The 27,129-nt window shown below is 41.3% G+C and overlaps 1 protein-coding gene across 1 annotated transcript in view; it reads right to left on the bottom strand.

Moving 5' to 3' along the window:
* Positions 1 to 20,043: 20,043 nt before the first annotated feature.
* LOC135464350 (kalirin-like) overlaps positions 20,044 to 27,129 on the bottom strand; it is a 249,660-nt gene continuing 242,574 nt past the window's right edge. Inside the window, 2 exon segments of the mRNA XM_064741776.1 lie at positions 20,044 to 22,911; positions 23,691 to 23,885. Of these exon segments, the coding sequence (XP_064597846.1) occupies positions 23,732 to 23,885 (154 nt within the window). The 3' untranslated portion in view covers positions 20,044 to 22,911; positions 23,691 to 23,731.

Here is a 27,129-nt window from a genome sequence, read left to right on the forward strand (position 1 = left end):
AGTGTTGAGCGCCAAGCAACAAGTCCCTCTCAATGTTGAGCGCCAAGAAACAAGTCCAAGCAACAAGTCCCTTTCAATGTTGAGCGCCAAGAAACAAGTCCCTCTCAGTGTTGAGCGCCAAGCAACAAGTCCCTCTCAGTGTTGAGCGCCAAGCAACAAGTTCCTCTCAGTGTTGAGCGCCAAGCAGCAAGTACCATTTTAATAACCTGTCGGTTGACCCAACTCGGGTTTGATACCTGGTCTCCGGACTTCGAGGCTTTGTATATGGCTTTTAATACATAAATGTATATATACCTCCTCGGGCTAGAAATATAACGCCAATCTCGGCAAACTGACCGTAGCAATGTTTGAACATTGACTGGGTGAAGTGCCTTGTAAACAAGGAATTTACCTCGATGCATTGATGTTAAAAGTTAATTTGTTTCTCTTACGTCGCTGGAAGGCGTTGGCCGGCTCTACTTTACCGATAAATATCGTATATCTAAAAATACATACATCCTCTTTTTGTCGCGTAGGAGTTTTGTCATGTAGGACAACGCAATTTGTAACGGAGGTTTGTAACGCAGGGTGTTTGTCACACAGGGGAATTTTCACACAGGTGGTTTTTCACACAGGAGAATTTTCACACAGGTGGTTTGTCACACAGGAGAATTTTCACACAGGTGGTTTGTCACACATGGGATTAGTCACATAGGTAACTTTTTACAAACGAGGTGTAACACACGAGGTTTGTCACATAGAAAACTTTTTACAAACGAGTTGTAACACATGAGGTTTGTCACATAGGAGTCTATTTACATACGATGTTTGACACATAATTTTTGTCACGTAGGAGGTTTGTCACGTAGACGATCTGTCAAGCAGAAAGATTGTCACGAAGGAGGATTTCACACAGGAGGTTTGTCACACAGAGGGTGTTGCCACGTAGGAGATTTGTTACCCAGTGGGTTTGCGAAACTGTAGGTTTTGTCACACAGGAGGTTCGTCACACAGGAGGTTTGTTACATAGGTGGTTTGTAACACAGATTGTTTGTCACACAGAAAATTTGTCACACATGAGGCCTATCACGTAGGAGATTTGTCAGGCAAGAGATTTGTCAGGTAGATTTCTTCTAGGTTTTGTCAGGTACGGCATAACAACAATGAAATATATCTCTAATTTCGTATATCTTTCGTTTATGACAGTATAATACAATACAATACAGATCGAGGCTTTGAATTCAACAACCCCGAGCATTTACTGTAGGGCTTAAATATACACCGTGGAATCTGCGCCTATACACACATAAGACAGAAAATTCTCCTTTACGGACGCGTGTACGTATTCTAATCATATTGCATCTTATAAGCTTTACACATCTAAATTGGCGGAGTAATTCGATATAAGTTTTCTAAAAAGTTTTCTGAAATAGTCTGTTTTGATAAAACAAGATTTTTTGAAACTGTAACATTGTGAGGTAGCACAACATGTTATTCTGAAATATTCTTTATTATGAAAATGTTTTATCAAGACAGACTATTTCAGACTAACATGTTGTGCTACGTCACAACGTTACAGTTTCAAAAAATCTTGTTTTACCAAGCCATGTGAGCAACCAAGGTACCAGTGTTTTAATACGCGCACGTCAGTGTGATACATAAATGGGCAAATGGTTAATATCTGTAGCAAACTTCTTTGTTCATTTATATAAAACATTTTTAACTTGAGTATCTCGGCTTTCGAACTTTCTTTCTGATTAAAGTTTTTAAATTTGCACGTTTCACAGAATAAATGGATGACTGTTGCGAACGAATACTATATATGCGAGTTACGGACATTTGGGATGAGTAAACATATTTCGTTCCATTACAGAAGCCTGGATGAGCCAAGCATTTTTGTTTGTACTGAATATATATATATAAGTGGACAATAAGAGGGGAAACAAATTCCCCTGTCTATTGCCGGGTTTCAACCCGCACTGCGGATATCATAGTGTTGAAAATCAAGCACCTTAACCCGTCGGCCACGGTCCACTCCTAAGTGACATTTAATGTCTTCCCCTTACTGCATTGGCCTAGAAATTTCTGACATGCTCAATAAACTTAATAAATGCTAAGATAACCATCTAATATCATGAAAAACTAAGGAAATATATTCGGAACCAAAACGACTGTGAGAGCCTCTGTGCCCTAGTTGCTAGTCTTTCAACAACCTGATCGCCGTGAGCTCAACTCCAACCAATGCATCTTTACTTCCTCTCCGGTTGTTAGTGGAACGGTCTGGCAGGAACCTTCAGATGGTCGTGGGTTTCCTCCGTGCTCTGTCCAATTTCCTCCCACCATAATGCTGTCTGCCGTCTTATAAATGAAATGTTCTTGAGTACGGCGTAAAACTCCAATCAAAGAAATAAATAAATAAACGAACTGTTCATTACACTGCAGCCTAATTTTAATCGCACGGCGTAAAATTCCAATCAAAGAAATAAATAAATAGATAAATAAATAAAAAAACGAACTGTTCATTACACTGCAGCCTAATTTTAATCGCAGTCTGAACCGTCCATTTCTCAACCTAGCGTCTTCGTGCGGCTTAGGCCCTCTGTATATATTCTTATACCTAGTCAAGTTCAAGGTTTTTTGAAGAGCAGTTGCACATTTCCAGTTAGACCAACAATCGCTGCTATACATAGTTTTTGGGGGGACAGAAATTAGCCACAATAGGTAAACTTACTCGGGAATGCCTGTAATTTAAACACAGCTTACCTGCTGACTTAAGCTCCAAATGCCATCCCCACAGGAACAGACAACGGCTGCCTTCCAATATAAAACACTGTGGACAACGGGCACGTTATTTGGATGGGACAATAACTTAGGAACCGTCCACACGCCGGTACACACAACAGTCGGCAATGATCGACAATTCCCGCTCCAAACTATCGACCTCGCGTCGAATTTCCGGCCATTACCTTTCTCAGGTGGTCGCCCATGAGTAATTTGTGAAGAATAAAGAAAGAATAGACTGGCGATTTGTGGCTTTTTTCTTTAAAACGCCTTTCGTCCTAACTGACTCACGACCATACTATACACAAAACTTAGCATTATTACAGACATTTTATGTGGCTAATGTGAAAAGAAAACAGAATCGTATAAAAGTGCGAAGATATCGATGTCGGTGGTCGATATTTTCCTTCTTCCATTCCTAAAGTAAATGTAGACAGAAATATAAGGAACCTGCTGCTCTACTTCTAAAGCGACTATCTCAGACGTGGTTAAGAAGGGGTTATTTTTAGCTTTTGGTCAATAAATTGTTTGAAGACAAATTGGACAAGTGCCATGTAAGTATTGGCTGACTGTTTTTGTCTTGGGTCATAAATTTTCACAGCGATCGCACTGGTGAGAGGCTCCTGGGTGACTGTGCCGCACTGGCACGCTAACCAGCTAGGTCACTGAGGCTTCCAATATTCCAGTTCGAGTTAATTTGTCTTGAATATATTTATGAATAGATTTGACTGAAAAAGGAAAGCAGTTAAGCAAGTCAACGCCTGTCATGATAACCGTCAATAAATGACAATGACTTGGTATTGTTTTGGCATACACATGGATGCATCTTGAAATTTAAACATTTAAACGACATTTAAATTACATCACAACTAAAATAATCGCTCATATATCCTTGCCTCGTATGTAGACGTCTCATTCTTCAGAACACTGTTGATCTAATTAAAAATATTGAACATTAAATATTGAATATCCCATAATTTTTAATAGTGTATCTTACTAATATAAAGAGTATCACATAATCTCATTTGGACCTAATTTGAGTCAATAAACACCATAAAGAATAAGCAGTGAATATAGTTACACTGAAGTCCAGGAACGTACGTGTGTTGTATCAGCTCTGACAATGCCTTACGTAACCCATAGCACTACATATAGAATTAAGATTCCTATTTCAGTATTCCTTCCCGTAAAGTTAGGCCAGTATAGAAGGCTAATGTATCGCTGTAACGTTTTCAGTATAACTATCTGTGGGTGCATAGCGTAAACTTAGCTGTTGTATAAGCACCGCCCAGCTATATGGCCTCCATAGCGCCTGGTTAACTATAGTACCCGAGATACCGTATACAGCCACAAAGACTGGTGGCAATACCTTCAACGCTTTGATCCTAGATTAAAATTGATGGTTGTAATTTATTTTGTAAATGGTTCATTGGATGCGAGTAAATGTTATAAATTCACTTGAAATTTTCTGTGACAATACTACATATGGCGTACATTGAAATTCCGATTGTTCCTGCAACCTGCTTTGAGCTTACGCGACAGTCATTAAAGAACCCTTAGTAGTACCGAGGTTACAGTCATTTTTCTCACACAATCGACTGGCGTAAGTAAACCCAGCAATTCGCACGGAGTATATAGCGTTCGAGATAACATACACATAAATATATCATTTCAGAGATCAGTTGCTTCCTTTGTTATAGTCAGTTGGTCTTTATTGTTGGGTATTTTTGGATAGGCTCATGTATAGGTTCTGTTTGTCTATAAGAGCTAAACATGAGTTGTGCACATAAAGGAGAGGGTTTTCTGACATCAATGGCCTTAAATTTCATAAAGAACGAATAAATAAAGACTTGCAGCTTTTGCTCAAACGGACATACTGTCCATGACTTTCCTCGTTGAATTTTGCGTAGAGGTAAACGGACATAGCCTTGTCAAAAATAAAAAGCTGTCCAACACCTTTAAACCCCTGAAGTAACATGAAAAAGGCTTTTAGCTAAACGTGTCTTGTCGTCGCTGACATCTACGCAACCGCTGAAGCGCCAGAGAATTCAGATTACTAAGGCCGAGTGGATTCATCAATACAATGTTTTCCCCTGCCCGCTATATTCCTGTTATGTACTCTTTAAATAAAGACAATGCAGGTGTATCAGGTACACTCAAAAAATAATCTGTTAAATTTAACAGAAAATCTGTTATCTGAGTGATACTAGAATGTATCCTGCTATTGCAGCAGATTATTCTGTTAAATACAACACACATATTCTATATTATTAATTGAACGCAAATATTCTATTACACCAACAGGATATTACATTAAATATGACAGAATATTGCGCTATAATAACAGAATACATTCTAGCATCACTCAGACCACAGACTTTCTTGAAGTTAAAACTAACACATTAATTTTTTAAGTGTATAAACAGAAACAATGGTTTAGACAGATTGATTTGCTTTCAAACATCACTTCCGGCCTTATAACCGTGACCCCAGTGATATTGGCGTTGTTTAAGATTTCCCTTCAAGATTTCCTAATAGTGGCAGTGGTGTGAAGCGGACGGAAAGAGCGATGCATGCGCTGTAAGGAGTGTGGCTACTCTATAGATTAAACGAGCGAATAGATTTTCCTCATTATTTATGTAATAAATTTTTTAACTCCAACCCCAGAAATGTATATCCCTGAACTTGCACGTGGCGCCATGCCACACCACCACATGCAGCTTGCACTTTTCTATACATATCAACAAATCTACCTATGATGACCACCTTTTTTCGACCTGTTGTTGCTGGAAAAAAGTCGTAGCAAGAAAGAGTTAATGCTCTTATTAACTGCATTTGTGAAGTCTTTGGTATTTAAACAGCGCATGTGCACTCACAGGCTTAGTCGTTTGGAGAGTTATTTTCACTGCTGTCGATCGGCGGAAGACTCGTAAGGTCGCAGGTTCGAATCCAGCTGTCAGCCAGGAAGTTTGACAAGTACTTGCCGAAGGACGATGGTTTATTCCGGACACTCCGGTTCCCACCACCTAAATACTATTAAAGAGGCACAGCATAGAGAGTAAATCCAGAGCAGCGACGACAATGTGATAGTTGGCAAATGGCCACACGTAACCGGTGAAATAAGGCCTCTTATCCCTTTACCTCAGTTAGGATTTTATTCCAACAGTTCATGTAAATGCATAAATAGTAGCAATTTACACGCCCCTTAGCACTATAACTTAAGCAGAATTTGGTAAAAAAAATTCAGTGATGATAATTGGGATGTTTCAGACGTCACAGGTCTAGAATTATTCACAATCCTGCGTTGTCATCACATTTTATATACAATAAAGACATGGCCAGTGTCGTATAAGCGAAAACACCAACCAAGTAAATAAATGAATTCATTAAGAGCGCCAGTTTATGGACAGCTGTGCGAGGCCGTATTTATCAGGCACTATGTAACCGGTACTGTTTAAGGAATCAGCGAATAATGCAGAATCAGTGACAGACAGCGCTGCAAGAATGCTGGCCATGTAGAAATTGTGGTGAAGAGTAGTTTACCAAACTAATCGATATCAATGTTTTTTTTTATTTGTTTCTTGGTGGGGGTGGGGGGGGGGAGCTGGATTATATTCTTTAACAAAAGGGACATTCATTAAAATGGACGTGTCTCTAATTTTACACATCATAATTTCAGTTTCTCAACATTTCTGTGAGGAACGTTGACCGATATCATAAATTATAGTTTTTATACATTATATGTATGGGTTACCAAATGTTCCACATTGTATATTTTTAAGAAATCGAATTTTAACTTAGGTTTTGTTCTTTTAGCAGGATTCAAGGATACCCATGTATTTTAATTTGATGCTATCATTTACGCAAAGTAAACATTTCACTGCCTCCTGTTTCAAACATGATCCACCATATGGCTGAAATATTGCCGACGTCAAGCATGGTGCCACGAAGTGGCGTGAAGTCATATTCATTCAATTATTCTCAAAAATTTATAATGTGAATACCTTGTTTGTTTGTTTGTTCATTTATTTATTCATTAATATATGTTTTGATTTATTTGGATATTACGTACTCAAAGATGTTTAACATCAATGACAATCGTGAGGTGGACAATGTTGCAGTAAAACGCCGTTGCACAAAGCGCCGTGAAAAACCACCGACCTTTGTCAAGTGTTTGACAAACCATTTGGCGTTAAACAACGATCGAACCAACAGAGAGACAAAGCTCGTCTCGTCCTTGATGGAATTGTCGTGTGAAACGAGAGTAACGCCTGAAGTAACTGAGTCAACCCGGACCCATGTAAGTTAGCACATATAGGAAATTTCATTCCATATTTGTCTTTTCTCTCTGCAGAATATGTCTTGTTTCAAACTGAGAACACAAGATATTCACCTCGAAAAAGCAAGTAATACAAAAAAACTAACTTATGCACTGAGTGAAATGTGCACTAACGTATAATATAAAGCATCATTGATTTGTATACATGCTCAAACCCCCAAGTTGACAACCCAGAAAAAATATCTAACTGGATGACTAAATAATTATCAATTTTTCCCCGGTCGTGAATAGGCCCCTATCCATTAAAGTAAACACAACAAAATGATCAAAAGAGATTTGATACATGTTTACACATTCGTCAGACAAAGAGATACGGTGTAAGTTGAGGCATGTGCGTACATCTATGAATGTTAACGGAAACAATGGACCTGTATATGCTATTCTTATCTCTGTGTTTTGAATCGAACTGAATCAATAATTGTCATCTCACAAAGAGTGTCTGTACTCTCCTGCATATATAGTTGCTTTCACCATAGAAGCCAGCGACCTGTACCATCAATAACCACCAACATACCCCACCCCACCCCCTGCAAGGAGTATGAAAACGTCATGGGATTGTCTCATGAATGACAAGCGGAACCATGTATGACTCCCCATCCAAAGTCCCCCCCCCCCTACACCTAGCTTCAAGAGGTTTTTTACCGGCTCCATTAGCACAGTTGGTAGAGCGTCCGCTTCTGATGCGGTAGATCCAAGGTCAAACCTGGGTCGAGTCACACCTAAGACTTTAAAAGAGGAAGTTCCAGCTTCCTCGCTTGGCGTTCAGCATGAAGGGCATAGTGCAACGACTGGTTGACCCGTATCAGTATAATGGCTCCGGTGAGGCGGCTTACTTGCCTTCGGTAAGTCGTCTCAGTGAAGCAGCACTAGTCAAAACAGCAGTGGAAATCCGTCCTGCAACAAGTAGGCACATTACACGTACATGCACGCTAAGGACTCCTTCGTCGTCATATGACTGCAAAAATTGTAAAGTACTACGTTAAACCCGAAGCACTAACTCACTCACTCAAGAGGTATTTACACCGTATTCAAACAGAACAGATTCTCTGTTTTCCTAAAGTGAACATAAAGTCAACTACTAAAGCTGAATTAATTAATAAAGTAGTATTCCAGACATGCTATTAGAATATTTTTAAAATATTCATCAACAAAGAAAATAGCAAACAATCGTCAGCACCTAGCCACTCTTTTTGGTGACGTCATTATGACACGTTATAGTTATCCAGAGAGACGTCATAAATCTAGGAGCAATGTGACAGTGAGAAAATACAAACAAAAACACATGATACCCAACTAAAGAGTATCAGCTCTGTTTCGTGTTCAAAGGGCCGATATTTCGTTTAGTTTGGCGCGCGGCCAGGGCGATGCTGGTGGACACCGACTTCAGGGAATTTACTGAACATAGCAGGACCTTCTGAATAATGCAAAGTCAGTTTTTAAAAACTTTTCTTCAAGCAATGACTCTCCCGGGGCGGTTTTATTGCCAGTTCACCCTGACAAGTTTCTGCACTATGAGCCCAATATGTACGCATTGTGACACGGACAGCCGTTGTCAGTTCCCTGTTCATAAATGTGCGGTTCAAAATGCATCAATTTAACACTTAAACTAACCGCAAAATCCAGTTTATTCCATCGATATTTGTCTATCCACTATTGGAAACCACCCTGATGATGGAGAGCATGGCAGTCAATCGCCACGTGACGCTTTCAGCCCTGGTAACTGACCAAGTTTATAAGGGCCTCTACAGCATGGCTATCAGTACCCGGAGTGCCATACCCCCAATGCTGGACTTCATCTTCTCATCTGTGTCCTATATGATTTTCTCTATGTTTATATAGTGAGTGAGTGAATGTTTGGGGTTTTACGTCGTACTCAACAATTTTTCAGTCATATGACGACGAAGGAATCTTTAGTGTGCATGTACGTGTAATGTGCCTCCTTGCTGCAGGACGGATTTCCACCGCTCTTTTATTTAGTGCTGCTTCACTGAGAAGGCAAGTAAGCCGCCCCTCCCGAGCCATTATCCTGATACGGGTCAACCAGTCGTTGCACCCTTCATGCTGAACGCCAAGCTACAACTTCCTCTTTTAAAGTCTTAGGTGTGACTCGATCAAGGATTGATCCTGGATCTACCGGTCCCGAAGCGGACGCTCTACCAACTGTGCTATCCGGGCCGGTGTGTTTATATAGTGGCAGACTTTAAAGTAAAAACTTCTGGACTATACGACACTCACTATCAATCAGATAACTCTTAATATAAGCCGAGTCGGCATTTCAGGAATATTGCGAGTTCACGCAAGTCTAGGCAACAGGGTGGGTGCTCTCGTAAACTAACACCGATAAAAATCGCCTTTTTATTTATTTATTTATTTATTTGGTTAGTGTTTTACGCCGTACTCAAGAATATTTCACTTATACGACGGCGGCCAGCATTTTGGTGGGAGGAAATGTATGTTCAATGGAGCAAATACCGTAGAATCTCGTCTGTTAACTACCTTAGTTTGCGAGAGCCCCCCCCATCCTCTCTTGTCCATATCTCCGTAAATTCGTTTGACCCCTGAAATGCCGACTCGGCTTATTCAAACAGTCATAGTAACAAAACCTCGATATTACAATACAGTATAAAGAATAAAACCACGATCTTTGGCCAGTTCTTCACAACACTGTGCTGTAATTTGAGCTGTAACATTGCAAGTGTATCAACTTAAACCTAAGGACATTAGGTGGTTATAATCTGGCGTCTGGCGCGATGAGTAGGGGTAGGTGGTTGGAGTCGTACGATTGGTTTAGTCAGTGGTCTCACCGTAAGCTGAGGGACTGTTCCATTGGCTTGTGAAATCACGTGACTACGACTTGCACGTGTGCAATCATAGGTGCTGGGGATACCGGTCACGTGAGTTTGTCTCTCCACATGTCCAGGACCTACACGGTTGTCCGTCTTGCAACAGATTTTGTGACCACAAATCATGTCTAAGAACTTTTCCTTGAATTTTTTGTTAAGCGCAGTTATGATTAACGGGTTAATGGCCGAACTTGCATAGGAGAGCAAACTGGAGGTCACTAAAAGCTGGGCCGGCGCAGAAGATATTCCTCGTAGCTGTAATGCGGCCAAATGGTGTATGGCGTCCACAAGACAACATAACTAACAACAATAAAAAACAAAGCTCGCATAGCTTTCATAGTGCTTCTCTTGTAGTTAACGATAGATGGCGTTCCACTCAATGGCATGGTGAACGGAAGTGGAAGTGCGGTGAATATCCGATGGTGACTCTTTGCCGATTTAAAAATCAACAGCAACGTCACACAAATAACAACACAGGGTAGTAAAACACACGCCACAAACTTTGTGTAAAAAAATGCACTGTGACTCTCCAGTGATAACGAACATGTGGACATGTATTTGTCGTATGCGTAGGTACCTAGACGAAACATTGGCATAACCGCGAAAGCGAGGCTCTGCACCCAAATGACCACCAACATGGCGCCAGTTGACATCGGACCCATGACGTTGTTGTATTTCAGCGGTCTTGAGACGGCTACGTACCGATCAATGGCGACTCCTGCCATGCTGAGAATAGTCACTGAGCTTCCTACTGAGTTAATCACGCCTGTTACTTGACAGAATACCGCGGAAAAAATCCACTGTTGATGCACACGACTGGCAACGGCGACCGGCATCACGCATGCGCCGACCAAGAGGTCACTCGAGGTCATTGACATGATGAAACAGTTTGTGCTGGTGTGGAGAGCCTTGGTACGAGCAATGATATATATCAATGACGAGTTGAAGAACAGTGTCGCACCGCAGATAACAATCAAAATGGCCGCGAATATCTGGCTTACTGGGTTGTCAAGCTCGTCAGTGTGGCTCCATGTCGGGACAGTAGAATTTTCTTCATGCAGACCCCATTCAAAGAGGGCCGTGGAATTATTAGTCATGTCTTAAGAGGCGCATTATTTTGCAGACAAAAGTTCAAAATCTCGAAGAAAGCGTCACTCAAAATCAGAACACAATGTAGTGAGAATTCACCAGTTAACCTGGTCAAACGATTAGTCTTTCTTAGTAGTATACTGTTAGAACCGTTCATGTACGCTGGGGTTTGCTCCGTTGGAAAGCCTTGGCCTACCATGAAGTCTCGCAGACCTGGCAGATGACACTGTTTATAGGACTCAAGCAGTTTTGGATGACAAAAACACACAGCTCTACTCCGAGTCTTCTGTATTAAGCAGCTTGATTTGCTCCTTGCCAAATGGAAGGCTGGCAAACTCAAGGAAAACTAATCCTTTACCCGGTTCGAATTCCACCGATGAGGTTTTTCAATTAAAGGTACGACCCGCTTGTTTTAGACAAATCAATGAATGTTTGGCCAGACGATACCTGCAGTCCAGCGCACACTTACAGTACAATAATTCCGTCTTCATCAGTTTGTCACTGCGGAAATACCTGTAGGTCGAACAGAGGATATCATCACAAGCTTTAATACCTGCGATTAATCTGATGAAATATTTAATCCGCCGTCAAAATGAATAGCTTGAAGCCACAGGTAGGACTAATAGAAACTAAGACTCAACGCACCTGTTCAAATCGGCATTTCTTCGCCGTGGAACTGTTGTGTTAAAATCACAAGTACGCACGAAGAGTCACACATCCCTTGATTCAATTCCACACTGTCCACATCGACGACTTCTTCTGGAATGAATGGTCCAGTTTAATCAGGACAAACATTATTTTTTGTGACGTGTTATTTTATATTACTCTCACGTCATCAGAATCCTGTGAAAAAGAGGCCGGCTTATTCCCCAACAACATGCGCTACACTCGGAAGACCTTTCCATTATTACGGCTCAGTATTTCGCCACAGCACTGGCCAGACATAGCCACAAAGGCAGATTGCCAGTAATCAATATATTGTACGGTAGATAAATATTTGCAAGTTATTGATCAGGCCTTTTTTCTCTCTTTGTAGTAATGGAGAGTTTCTGACTCGACAAAATTGCTCTCGACTTGATTTCTGCGAGCCATTGATTGATATCTGTAATTATTTTCAGCAGTAGCGGTCATGAGTTTTTGCTTTCATCGTTCATGCTGACAAAACGCATTATCCAGCATTTTTGGACCCCGAACAAATCTGAACACGCGCTATAAACAGTGACTTCAAATAGTCCACTTAAAATACCAATGCATGAACTGTGTCCAAAAGATAGGTTAATTCATGCTTTTTCTCCCTTCTTGGTTGCTGCGAAGTTTCAGCAGTTCTTGCATTATCCGTTCTTCGTCATACTAGTATTCTGTTAATGCGGACAAGCATCCTAATGGCAGCGCATATTACCGTTGACTATTCGTCATCCTAGGTTTATAAAGGTTCACAGCAATTTGCAGTTCCACACAGTCACACTTGGTGTTCACCAGACACTTCACAATTATATCATTTTTCAATGACCACCCTATAATTATCTCCGAAAGTACAAGGTGTTTCCAAATGTCCTAACGATTCTTGGCTCCTGTATGTTTGAGGTGTCATCCTTTGGCAAACATACTAACGCGCCACGCGGGCGAAGTAATGAATGAACGCCTGGGGTTTTACATCATACCTCACAACTCTTCTGTCATATGACAACGACAATGTGGTCGAAATCTTCCTGTTAACAAATACTTTCTATTCTGGACAAACACCTTTCAAAGTTGGGTTAATGCATCCCTGTGCATGTAAACCTCACCCCACCTAACACATAAAACGAAATCTTGCACGCAACAGTAAATCCAGATGGCAAATGGTTTGGATTTTGTTTTCCTTAAACCATTGTCAATGTCTGGTAATTTCCGACAATTCTGTGTTGAGGGTTTTATCGCGTCGAGTTTGGTCAATTTCCATCCTCAGAATTTTTTCCATGCGATATAGATATCATTAGCCTGAAACAGAAAAAAAAATGACAAGCGTTTCATTATTCTGAATACTTGACTTAACTGGCTCGGATTACGGCCGCCAATGAGATACCGGAAGATTTTTTTCTCCCAACAGGTGGCGCTACAGTGAAATAGGTCTCACACATCACCAGTCTTTTGTTGCACGACGTCAAACACGTTGCGTGCTTGGCTCTCATTCATGACGTAAAGCATCACCACGTGGGTATATTTATGCCGTAGTGAGGACATCCTGGTCGTGTGCACTTGGAACTGACATCTTTCTTTGCATTTAATAGTTATAGATTATACCATACCGCCTTAACTTTTATAGATGATAAAACATGTATTAGAACTGACAGAAAGCCTTACTTTGTTGTATTTTTATACAATGATAAACCAGAAGTAAAAGTGCGATAGTATAACGTATACACAAATCCATTTATATTCTTCTTGTAGCTACAATTTGAAGAAAGGAAGCAAATATGTAAGGAAATGATAGACTCTGTTCTACGAATATTTATAATATTGATGTCCCATTGTCAGCGTCGAAATAGCAGGATGATGTTACATATAATCCTCACCCCCCCCCCTCCCGCCCATATAATAAATAACAAATAAATGGTACACTCCATAACAATTATAAACCGACATAAATTCTGATCGGAGTTAATGAGCCTAGAATATAAGAATACACCTAGGCCTATTTGTTCAGAAGTGTATTATGACTTAAGCCCGGTATTAACCATAGCACAGACTAAAGTGTCATTTACTGTGTATTAGGATGATACTGGTATTAAGGATTAATCCTGATTTAACATTAATACACATTTGAACAACTGGCCCCTGGATTTCTCCTTGGCAAATTTGGTAAATGACGGCGCGTATATATGAATGTATGTTATGTTATAGGATGTTTTCTATGATTTTTTTTTCTCGTCGTAAGCGGACCGTAACTTCCAGTACTTCAGTGAATCATCCCACGCGTCATTAAAACTACATCCTTCACGAGCAATTCCTTACGTGAAAACACGTTTTCATGCATTCATTTGCGAGATGGCCTCTCAGAATGAGCTCGAAGGCGCGTGTTTCCTTATACATGTGTGACCCACTGTTGAGACATACGTAGACTACATAAACGCCTTTACTGTTATCGTTTCCTGCTAGTTAATTAGCGCAGAGTAACGAAGTTAATGACAGTACGCGGTGCCAAGTCAGGGGATAATTGGTTGTAACCATGGAATCATACAGTTGCTTTAGACCACTGGTTACCGCCTCCTATTCTAGCCCAACGGGATGTAATTCGTGTACCCAGATCATGCGCAGACGACAGTTTAGTTGGCAGGCGGTCACATGAAACCGGTGAAATCCGGCTTCTTGTCACTTAACTTATTTATTGAATTAGGCACTCGTATCCAGCAACCCTTATAGGTCACGTATACTTTACACCTACCATGTTTATATAAAGTAGCAAGAATGGAACTCCTAGGGCAATATCTAGAAAGTTTTGAAAAATAAAGTTTCCATTCGTATGGGGGGATGGAAAGACAGGAGATCCGTATGCGAGGTACACCAAATATAGGACATCCGTATGTGAGTTACACCGAAAACAGGAGATCCGTATGCGAGGTACACCAAATATAGGAGATCCGTACGTGAGTTACACCGAAGACAGGAGATCCGTATGCGAGGTACACCAAATATAGGAGATCCGTATGCGAATTACACTAAAGGTAGGAGATGCGTATGCGAGATACACAAAAGATAGGACATCGGTATGTGAGTTACACCAAAGACAGAAGATCCGTATGTGAGTTACACCAAAGACAGAAGATCCGTATGTGAGACACCCCAAAGACGGGAGATCCGTATGTGAGACACACCAAAGACGGGAGATCCGTATGTGAGTTACACCAAAGACGGGAGATCCGTATGTGAGACACACCAAAGACGGGAGATCCGTATGTGAGACACACCAAAGACGGGAGATCCGTATGTGAGACACACCAAAGACGGGAGATCCGTATGTGAGACACACCAAAGACGGGAGATCCGTATGTGAGACACACCAAAGACGGGAGATCCGTATGTGAGATACACCAAAAACAGGATATCCGCATGCGAGTTCGACCAAAGATAAGAGATCCTTATGGATATCCTAAATCAAGGGATTCCATATGGGAATTTTCACAATAGATAAAGAGATAGAAAATACAAACAACATTAGTGATTCCATGGCGTGACGAAAACAAACCCGCGTTAACGTCTATGTCTGGTGGGTTCCACAGAGTTCTTGTCCTCAAAGACGTAATGAAGCCAGGGAATGTATCAGAATGGTAGAATCCTGTCTCGTAGTCGACGAAAGCTTGATAAGAGAATATGTAAATGTTTGTGGTTTAAGCTCATGTCACGAATGACATAGATGAATTCACATACCTCTTCCCACACCCCTGGGGTTTCGTAATTGATTTATGCCAGTGATAACCGCCTATTCATCTAGACACAATCAAAAATGCCAACAAGCCGACGGGAAAAGTTGAAAAATCTGTGAAGCAGACTTGTTCAATGAACCCAGCGGCAACAAACGATGTCCCTGCTCAATCGACATGCGAGCTAACGTTTCCTTACTAGGAAGTCAGAACCATGCCCGCTTAGCTACGATTGATAACCTATTAGAATCCACATATGGTAATTTCTATACATGTAAAAATGACCTTCAGAACTTTACATCAGGGATGATGAACGCCAGCACATGATAGAGGAAAATCCAGAAGTCTTTTTAACCGCGTCAACTGCTACATTCAACAAAATCTGGATTTATGAGGATGATGTTTAATTGATAATTTAACTTGGATTCTACACACAGTTGCCAATTCGTCGTGGTTTCTAATGGTCTATACATCTACTCTGATGTCGACGGAGCGAGATGCGAACGTCTTTGGCACCATGCCAACTTTACAGCGGAAGCAATTTTCCACAAAGGTGCGCGGGTGAAAGATCCACGGAATTTGCGAGGTACGCTTGGCGTACTTGGCACGGTCTGCGTTCACTCGCAGATGTCCACAAGGTACTGTAATAACACACGACCAGAAAAAAAAATCGATTACAAATCAATACTATAGTTACCTGGGAGTTCGATAATTGGTCAGGTATAAAAACCATAGGTAGACATGTCCTTTTCTTTCAGGCTTCTATACCTGTGCTACATAGTTATTTCAAGCCCCGGGAGGTCAGGAAACGGTCGTTAAACTACTCCGAATTTCACGTACTCTTACAAATGGTGTTGGAATGAAGGCTATTCCTGTCTTAACTGCTTTACACCTGACCAGCGGTCTCCCATTAATTCAGCTGCACGACTATCAATATCCTTCCCGGCTTTGCAACTTCAAAGAGATCACGGATTCTCGTTTAGCCATGTCGATATGAGAAAGTTTTTATAGACGCTGAGGTCATGTGTTCGAATCCATCTTCCCATTGCAATTCTCTATTCCGTAGTTTTTCTTTGCAGCAATACAACGGCAGTCGAGGCTATACATGGATGGATGAAGCCAGGTGAAGCCGTAGGACACCGGAAGAACCAAAAGTCCCCGAATAAATCACTAAGAGGTATACACATGACCAAACTACATCTCTGCGATTTTTGTACGAATGTATAAGATTAGCCACGATTTCCAATTTACACCATTAACCACGATTTTTTTTTAGAAAAAAGCAAAACAAAAACAAAACAAACAAAATGCCCTGAATTCGCTGCTCGTACACCTCTTAAGCTTGGTATACAATACAGCTTAAGACACGACATACACAGGAGTTCACGGGCAAAGAAAGCACTATTTATCAGATGAAAGAGCCACAGACGAATCCAAAACTTTAAATCCACTTTACTAGGTCGAAAAATATTATAAAAAATGAATCAAACTATTTTCCGGGTCAGTATTTAATGGTGTTTCATCTGACATGTACTTCGTGCTAGTGTGTTCTTTGTCTTAAAGACGCGACTCAAATCAACTGGTCGGAGATGGTCCCAGTCGCTGGTGACCATACGGCTTTGGACTGAACCGACTTATAAGTAACAACTGGAAACAACTCCGGGAAATGTTGCAACTATGAAAAGTTGCAATCAAAGCGCAACTGAGATACATATTTTATTATAGACAACTTAAATACTAGCATGCTACATGGTTTGGATAATGATTTTACTCATTCGCCTAGAATATTTCTTCCGTCTTTCCAACATCACTGCCTATTTCTTCTTTCTTCATGATTTCTGTGTTACACATCGTTTTGAGAACTTGGGTTTAAGACAGACATCTTAATCACAGGGTCAGCTAAGACAGCGGTACAATATTGTACAGAACTGACAATTCACACGTGCAGAAGTGGTAACGGTTTAAAACTGTCACACGCGTTATGCCAATCAATCATGAATACTCAGGAATAATTACGAAGGAGTACAGATCTCAGTACGAAAATCCACAATTTTCAAGTCCTAACATTGTGTCAGAAACAGTCGCAAAGTTGTGACGGGGCTTCGCTGAACCAGTCAGACCAGGAAACAACCTCATTCGTTACGGCTTGTTGCCAAGACCACGCTTTGTGCGCATGTGCCAAGGCAATGCCTGCACCTCAGGCCGGAATCCGATCGATTAACTGACTGATTCAATGATTGATTGATTAAGGTCCAACGCTATGCGCACTGTAGGCACATCAGGCCCCGGGATGACTTAAGTCAAACTTTCAAATCAAGTTAAAACTCTTATTTCTGATCTGACAAGGTCGAAATATCGCTTGATAATTGCTTCGTGATCTCGTGGTAAAAATATGCACGACTCATCAATATCTACCTGTCTGACAGGAGAGACCCATAAACCGGAGATAAAAAGAACAGTCAACACCAAATATATTTCTCATCGCTATAGATTTCTTTAATTCATGACAAAAAATGGCAAAGACGTGAACGGAGGCGCACCGAAAACGTTTGGCATTCGTAACATAGTCTAAAGGCCACAGAATGATTAGATGTTAGCCGACTGTGAAGGAATTCGAAGGAGTGCACCCTGAAAGACTACCCATACTGCATATGTCCGACCCGGCATGCAATTAACATGCAATACCCATGCACATGGTCAGACTCTGACCGATCAGAGCTGCATGGCTTGCCTTTGTACGTTGTATTAGATGACATGAAATTTCCCGCTAATAAAATCTGTAGACAGCCAAACAGGTTTACTCAGTATGCTGTTAAACCTTTTCTCTTTCTCTTCCTCCTTGAGTACGTATAAACACGTGTTAATCCGGTGTGAGAAGAAGCAGTCCTATACAGAGCTTTAAACGATAATGTTCACAGCGACTTATAACAAAAACTGACCACGTCCGTCTCCAAAGGTATGCATCAAAATAAAAAAACACACACTGTTTTATACATGTTCGCTACATCATTCTGTTCGATTTCTATCTATGTTTTACTTCTTTATTCTTTTAAGACTTTTTAATTGAAATAATACAGCTTATATTTGCATATATTTGAAAAAATATGTGCACTACATATTATACAATTTATTTATTTACTACATTGGTGTTTTATGTCGTACTCAAGAATATTTCACTTACAAGACGGTGGCCTGCATTATGGTGGAGGAAACCGCGCAGAGCCCAAAGAGAAAGCCCACTACAACCCACGGGTTGTTGGCAGACACATATATGAAGTTGGTTGACTCAGAACATGGTTTATGATGTACAGGCAATATTTTATTATTGGCAAAAACCGCATCTTTTCTTGATTGTTTACGCGCGCAATTACAAGGTAAATAGGGCAGCTGGTAGTTGCTGAGCGTCCTTTGTTAAGTGAGGTCGTCAGCTGGCGGCTGGCTCTCGCTGGATCCCCTGCAGCCTTACCTTTGGAGGAAGATTATTATAGGCACTTGTCGGTGGTCGGTTGTTTTCTCCGGACTACCGGATGTCCTCCATCTGTATTTATTGATTTGATTTGGTTAGTGTTTTCCGGCGTACTTGTAATTCATTCACTCCATCACGGCCAGCAGTATGGTGTGAGAAAACCTGGCAGAACCCAGGTGAAACCAAAGATTATCCGCAGGTTGCTGCAAGACCTACAAACGTACGGCTGGAGAGGGAGGTAGCATTAGCCGAACGTTCTCACAGCGACCGCATTGGTGAGAGGCTCCAGTGTTACAGTGCTGTGCTAGCATGCTCACCACTCGGCCATGGAGGCCCCTCCTCAAACCTATAAATTTATTTATTTATTTATTTATTTGATTGGTGTTTTACGCCGTACTCAAAAATATTTCACTTATGCGACACGGCCAGCATTATGGTGGGTGGAAACCAGGCACAACCCGGGGGAAACCCACTACCATCCACAGGTTGGTGCCAGACCTTCCCACTTACAGCCGGAGAGGAAGCCAGCATGAGCTGGACTTGAACTCACAGTGACCGCATTGGTGAGAGGCTCCTGGGTCATTACGCAGCGCTAGCGCGCTAACCGACTGAGCCACGGAGGCCTCCAAACCTATAAAGCTGACTGCGGTCGTACACTTTACATATCCCCAGAATAGCGCGTTAACCCGCAATCAATCAAATAAGTAAATAAATAAATAATTATGCTATAATCCGGCTAAGACGAATTTAAGCACGCGATGCTGCCAGTGGTAAAATGACCTTAAAACAAGGTAGTGGTAGTTGGCCCTTAAAACAAAACGCTGCACCTACAACTGCTTTACGTGGGCATCTAGCTTATATGAAAATGGCTAGATTTCCTGGGAAGAATCAATCTGGATAGGGTGATTTCGTATTTAGGTAAACAAAAATATGAGGTACATTTATGCAGGGCTCAGGGGTGGGGACGGATATGGATATGTAGTAGGAAGAGGCAGAGGGGATTAGATGGGCGAGGGGTGACACTGGCATCAGCAGTTTTCAAAGCAGCCTTTTGCACTTCCTTTGCAGCGGGCTTTTAAAAAATTCTTTTTGAAGTATTTACTGGCTTTCTTTCATTGACTATAACAGAATATCGGGGCATTATCTCTTGTAAATTTTATTCATTTTCACAAATTACTTTGTGTTAACTTATATGCACAATATTCTGATGAATGTTACACACAGAAAAACATGTTTCAGCAACTGCAACTGTTTTTTTTACATAACACAGCCAAAATACTACACAAGTACAGTGATAATCACGCTAGAAGAGATCGTTCAGATATTCCACACACTCAACAACGTCACGCAATTCTGGATTTATCCCCCTTTTGTTCGGAGATCTATTCCAGTGATTATCTCCCTTTTGTTGGGGCATCTATTGCCGTGATTATCTCTCGTTTGTTCGGACATCCATTGCCGTGATTGCCGCTCTTTTGTTCGGAAACCAATTGCAGTGGTTATTTCCTTTTTGTTAGGACATCTATTAAAGTGACAAAGGAAACAGAAACTTTTGAGTGTCAGCGACAAAAGCTTATAACAAGATTTATAACAGGTGTTTCTGCTAAAGCCAAGGCACAATATCTACGCCTCTCCTGATAACACACAATTAAGAACGACTACATGATGAGCCTAAACTGATTAGCATTTACATTTTATCAAGTAGAACAGCACCACATCAGAAATACTTAATATTAAAAAACTAAAAAATTGCAGTTTGAGACATAAGACACATTTTTTGAAAACTTGGCATGAACAAGACATCGATATAGGCCTACACAGTGTTATTTTTTTTGGGGGGTGGGGGGGGAGCCCTTACATACTTCTTTGTCAACAAATACAAAAACAAACATGTCGTCAGTAGTACAGATTTATACTGCTCTCCCTTTGTTATTCTTATCAATTATCTAGCACTATCAAAATGAGCTCTAGTGAGAAGGTCTGGCAACAACCTGCGATGGTCGTGGGTTTCCCCCGGGCTCTGTCCGGTTTCCTCCCACCATACGGCCGCCGTCGTATAAGTGAAATATTCTTGAGTACGGCATGAAACAACAATTAAATAAATAAATAAAATCAAAATGGGCTCTGGAGAGTAAGAGATGATATGTGGCGCCACTTATCAACTAATATACCGTGAGGGTTTCGCACATTTAGCTAATTTACATATTCGTGAGCGTTGTGTTCAGTAGTGTACTCACTATTCCTTCACCTACATTTATCTATTTGATTTGTCCTTAACGTCATGCGGTACTCAATAATTTTTCTCTTGCACTGCCAGCCTTGTGAGTGGAGGAAACCGGAGACCGGGGTGGAAATTTCCAATACACAATGGTGGTGGAGATTATGGGTAGGTTAGAGGAAATTTAACCGGGCACACATAATCGATACCATCCCGCCTCAACAGGCAACTGAAAATCGTCCCTGAGGTTATGACCGCAGATGGGCCGGGCAGATCTGGATTTACATTAGATGACTTAATGACTTATTATATCAAGTGTCAATACGACTTCAGTAGGTAATGCTTATCTGAATAGTGTAATGGTCAGACACCAGTGTCTCAAGTGCAGATGTCAATACCACACAGCCAGAAAGTGTTCATCTTACACATGTTAAGAGTCACGCACTATTATGAATGCAATGTGTTTACTAAATGAACAACAAGATGGGCATTTGGTGGTGGATAAAATCACCCGGATGACCTCTACATATTTTTAAATAGAAATTTGTCACATGTTCTCTCCATTATGGAGGTCAGTGGCCTTATTCACATCTGTGCTTTTGGACATTCTGATCACGTTTCAGTATTCGATGAAATCAGGTTCAGAAATTTAAAACGACCTTTTTGAACATTAACAGACAATGTAAGATTAAAATGAACGTCAAGGTCAGCTAACAACAAATGAGGTCAAATAAATGTCAAGACCTTTAATTATCAGGAAAAGTCAATGCCTGAGTAAACAGTGTACAGTCATGGACTTTATGAAGCTTAAATTGGAGATCGCATTTTGGTGATAAAATTCATTTTAACGGACAACGTTGAGTTAACATTTCTCTTTTCTCCCTTCGGTCTCTTTGGTAGTCAAAAAGTCAGGTACAATGCATAATAAAAATACACTTAAGAAAGGGCCAACAATCTTTCCATGTACATGTAAGCAGTTTTTGGCAGGTGTGATGGGTTGGGTATCATGAACTCTGAACAATTAGCTTGTTGATCAGTGCAGCAAGAAGACACATTCGTTAAGAAGAGTCAGAGGGGTGGGCCCTAAAACAAGCACCACCCCATCGCTCCCTCGCCCATCCCAACCCAAGGCACACAGCCTGTTTATGACAGGCATTTCAAACAGTACAGGGGTGAGGGTAGGAACACCCTCTACTTGAACTTCAACTTACACATGATCACTTACATAAAAATCCGTACAAAAAAGTAAGAAAGAAAGAAATACAAGATACATGTAATTCATCATCTAAACAAATTTCTCTTTCATGTTAAGATCAGATGACCAAACACTTCTCCTTCAGTCATACCTCATAATGAATTGTCCAAGAGCTAGTTACATGTAGTTAGCAAGTATAGGCTGATGCCAAAATGCTTCTTGAATAATGACAATCCACATATGCACAAAGCATGTGATGTGACAAATTTTTCAAAGATATGATTAACATAGTTATATTACTAGCAAGACCTAAAACAGTTTGCAGCAAAGACAAGCTGTTGTCAAATAAATACTATATTACACACAGATATGGTATAGAAAATTGACTAGTTACAATCCCACTGATTGGTCACTTTCAGCCAACCAAATATCATTTTGAATCGTCAGTGCTGATTGGTTATAACAAGTCTATCAAAATCATCCTTCACTTGTTTGTGCTGAATGGCGCTGGATCACATCGTGGCTTCAGTCAACCAGAGCTAACTACAACTCTCATAGGACACAGTTTGCTGGATTTCATTTCTCAAATCTCTTACACATTCTGAAAGGAAACAACATATTTTACTCTTTAGACCACTTAGTAAACCTATACTGGGGCTATCAAGTACACAATTTAATACACTCAAGCATACACAAGAAAGTACATATGTTTAGGCAACCATATCTTTGCAGATATTTTGAAATGTCAAACATGAATGCTCTTGCATTATGCTAATTAACAGAATACAAAATCGACACTGATTGGCTGGGAGTGGAGATAGGGTTTCCCGGGTTAAAGTCTGAAGAATTGGTCCCGCTTGAAATAATATGCCATACCTAAAATTCAGCTTAGGTTGGGCATACCTTGAGCTTGATTATCTCTCACACCTGTCTTTCAGCATCGATTCTTTATCAATTTAAGCCCTTTTTGTGCTTCCACGAAAATTATATAATTGCAATAATTTTCCTAAATTTACACTTAATAACTCACAAAGATACATGTAGCTTTATGAAACCTTAATTTTGACTTATTTAGGAGGTGTGGCAGGTGACTGATAAGATGCAATTGTCAAAACTTCCCTCCTCTCTCCCCTCAGTACCAACACCACCACCAACAACAACAACAACACATGTAACCTGTCTCTAACATGAACTGTTAGACTAACAGCCTAACTTAGGTAAACTGACAAGAGGTTGTATTTCACTGGTTATGTCTTACCATTTGCCAGCTATCACATTGTTGTTTTTCTTACTGTCTAAACTGTAAGTTTTAAGTATATAATATAAATAAAATATTTCAGTTTAGCAAAACCCCACATAAATCAAGGATAAAACACCTACCAATCAAACAGCTACATGTGGGATGTGCTGTCCAATGAAAATCATGTTTCCTGCATGACCTGATGCTTTCTTCTCTCTATGAAGTCCAGGAGCTTCCCTGTTGAAATGGGTTGAACTCGGGCAGTGGAGGGGTGCCCAGCTAATCCTCGCTTCACCCAATCAACACCCAGCAATGACTGAGCAGTTGGCCGTTTGCTGTCAACAAAATCATCAACATTACGACTTTGTGAAGATATTTTTTCGGGGGATGCACATGTTCGTTTAAGCTGAGCAAAGATAAGATGAAAACTAAGATTAGAAACACTAATAAAAGTCACTACTGTAGGGTGGCCTAACATATGTATTAACTTATGTATTATGTATTATGTATTAAATTCTGTCAGTATATTTCATAGGGACTTTTCCAAAATTCCCTTGTGCTCACTGTTCTTGGAGAGAACAGCCTGCGGAGATCACTAGGCTACCACCAGTGTAACATTAGGTTGACTTTGTGGGTAAAAATCTGTGTGTCACATGAAGTTTGTGGAGATCACTAGGCTACCACCAGTGTGGCATTAAGGTCACTTTGTGGGTAAATATCTGTGTGTCACCTGAAGTTTGTGGAGATCACTAGGCTACCACCAGGGTGGCATTAAGTTGGTAGGTATGTGTGTGTCACATGAAGCTTGTGGAGATCACTAGGCTACCACCAGGGTGGCATTAAGTTGGTAGATATGTGTGTGTCACCTGAAGCTTGTGGAGATCACTAGGCTACCACCAGGGTGGCATTAAGGTCACTTTGTGGGTAAATATCTGTGTGTCACCTGAAGCTTGTGGAGATCACTAGGCTACCACCAGTGTGGCATTAAGGTCACTTTGTGGGTAAATATCTGTGTGTCACATGAAGCTTGTGGAGATCACTAGGCTACCACCAGTGTGGCATTAAGTTGGTAGGTATGTGTGTGTCACATGAAGCTTGTGGAGATCACTAGGCTACCACCAGGGTGGCATTAAGTTGGTAGGTATGTGTGTGTCACATGAAGCTTGTGGAGATCACTAGGCTACCACCAGTGTGGCATTAAGTTGGTAAAAATCTGTGTGTCACCTGAAGTTTGCGGAGATCACTAGGCTACCACCAGGGTGGCATTAAGTTGGTAGGTATGTGTGTGTCACATGAAGCTTGTGGAGATCACTAGGCTACCACCAGTGTGGCATTAAGGTCACTTTGTGGGTAAATATCTGTGTGTCACCTGAAGCTTGTGGAGATCACTAGGCTACCACCAGTGTGGCATTAAGGTCACTTTGTGGGTAAATATCTGTGTGTCACCTGAAGTTTGTGGAGATCACTAGGCTACCACCAGGGTGGCATTAAGGTCACTTTGTGGGTAAATATCTGTGTGTCACCTCAAGTTTGTGGAGATCACTAGGCTACCACCAGCGTGGCATTAAGGTCACTTTGTGGGTAAAAATCTGTGTGTCACATGAAGTTTGTGGAGATCACTAGGCTACCACCAGCGTGGCATTAAGGTCACTTTGTGGGTAAAAATCTGTGTGTCACATGAAGTTTGTGGAGATCACTAGGCTACCATCAGGGTGGCATTAAGGTCACTTTGTGGGTAAATATCTGTGTGTCACATGAAGCTTGTGGAGATCACTAGGCTACCACCAGGGTGGCATTAAGGTCACTTTGTGGGTAAATATCTGTGTGTCACCTGAAGCTTGTGGAGATCACTAGGCTACCACCAGTGTGGCATTAAGGTCACTTTGTGGGTAAATATCTGTGTGTCACATGAAGCTTGTGGAGATCACTAGGCTACCACCAGGGTGGCATTAAGTTGGTAGGTATGTGTGTGTCACATGAAGCTTGTGGAGATCACTAGGCTACCACCAGTGTGGCATTAAGTTGGTAGGTATGTGTGTGTCACATGAAGCTTGTGGAGATCACTAGGCTACCACCAGTGTGGCATTAAGTTGGTAAAAATCTGTGTGTCACCTGAAGCTTGTGGAGATCACTAGGCTACCACCAGGGTGGCATTAAGTTGGTAGGTATGTGTGTGTCACATGAAGCTTGTGGAGATCACTAGGCTACCACCAGGGTGGCATTAAGGTCACTTTGTGGGTAAATATCTATGTGTCACCTGAAGTTTGTGGAGATCACTAGGCTACCACCAGCGTGGCATTAAGTTGGTAGATATGTGTGTGTCACCTGAAGCTTGTGGAGATCACTAGGCTACCACCAGGGTGGCATTAAGTTGGTAGATATGTGTGTGTCACCTGAAGCTTGTAGAGATCCCTAGGCTACCACCAGTGTGGCATTAAGGTCACTTTGTGGGTAAAAATCTGTGTGTCACATGGAGCTTGTGGAGATCACTAGGCTACCACCAGTGTGGCATTAAGGTCACTTTGTGGGTAAATATCTATGTGTCACCTGAAGCTTGTGGAGATCACTAGGCTACCACCAGGGTGGCATTAAGTTGGTAGGTATGTGTGTGTCACATGAAGCTTGTGGAGATCACTAGGCTACCACCAGGGTGGCATTAAGGTCACTTTGTGGGTAAAAATCTGTGTGTCACCTGAAGCTTGTGGAGATCACTAGGCTACCACCAGGGTGGCATTAAGTTGGTAGGTATGTGTGTGTCACATGAAGCTTGTGGAGATCACTAGGCTACCACCAGGGTGGCATTAAGGTCACTTTGTGGGTAAATATCTGTGTGTCACCTGAAGCTTGTGGAGATCACTAGGCTACCACCAGGGTGGCATTAAGTTGGTAGGTATGTGTGCGTCACATGAAGCTTGTGGAGATCACTAGGCTACCACCAGGGTGGCATTAAGGTCACTTTGTGGGTAAATATCTGTGTGTCACCTGAAGCTTGTGGAGATCACTAGGCTACCACCAGCGTGGCATTAAGTTGGTAGATATGTGTGTGTCACATGAAGCTTGTGGAGATCACTAGGCTACCACCAGGGTGGCATTAAGTTGGTAGGTATGTGTGTGTCACATGAAGCTTGTGGAGATCACTAGGCTACCACCAGTGTGGCATTAAGTTGGTAGGTATGTGTGTGTCACATGAAGCTTGTGGAGATCACTAGGCTACCACCAGTGTGGCATTAAGGTCACTTTGTGGGTAAATATCTGTGTGTCACCTGAAGCTTGTGGAGATCACTAGGCTACCACCAGTGTGGCATTAAGGTCACTTTGTGGGTAAATATCTGTGTGTCACCTGAAGCTTGTGGAGATCACTAGGCTACCACCAGGGTGGCATTAAGTTGGTAGGTATGTGTGTGTCACATGAAGCTTGTGGAGATCACTAGGCTACCACCAGTGTGGCATTAAGGTCACTTTGTGGGTAAATATCTGTGTGTCACCTGAAGCTTGTGGAGATCACTAGGCTACCACCAGTGTGGCATTAAGTTGGTAGATATGTGTGTGTCACCTGAAGCTTGTGGAGATCACTAGGCT

The sequence above is a fragment of the Liolophura sinensis genome, chromosome 4, assembly GCF_032854445.1.
Source record: "Liolophura sinensis isolate JHLJ2023 chromosome 4, CUHK_Ljap_v2, whole genome shotgun sequence".
Classification (NCBI taxonomy): domain Eukaryota; kingdom Metazoa; phylum Mollusca; class Polyplacophora; order Chitonida; family Chitonidae; genus Liolophura; species Liolophura sinensis.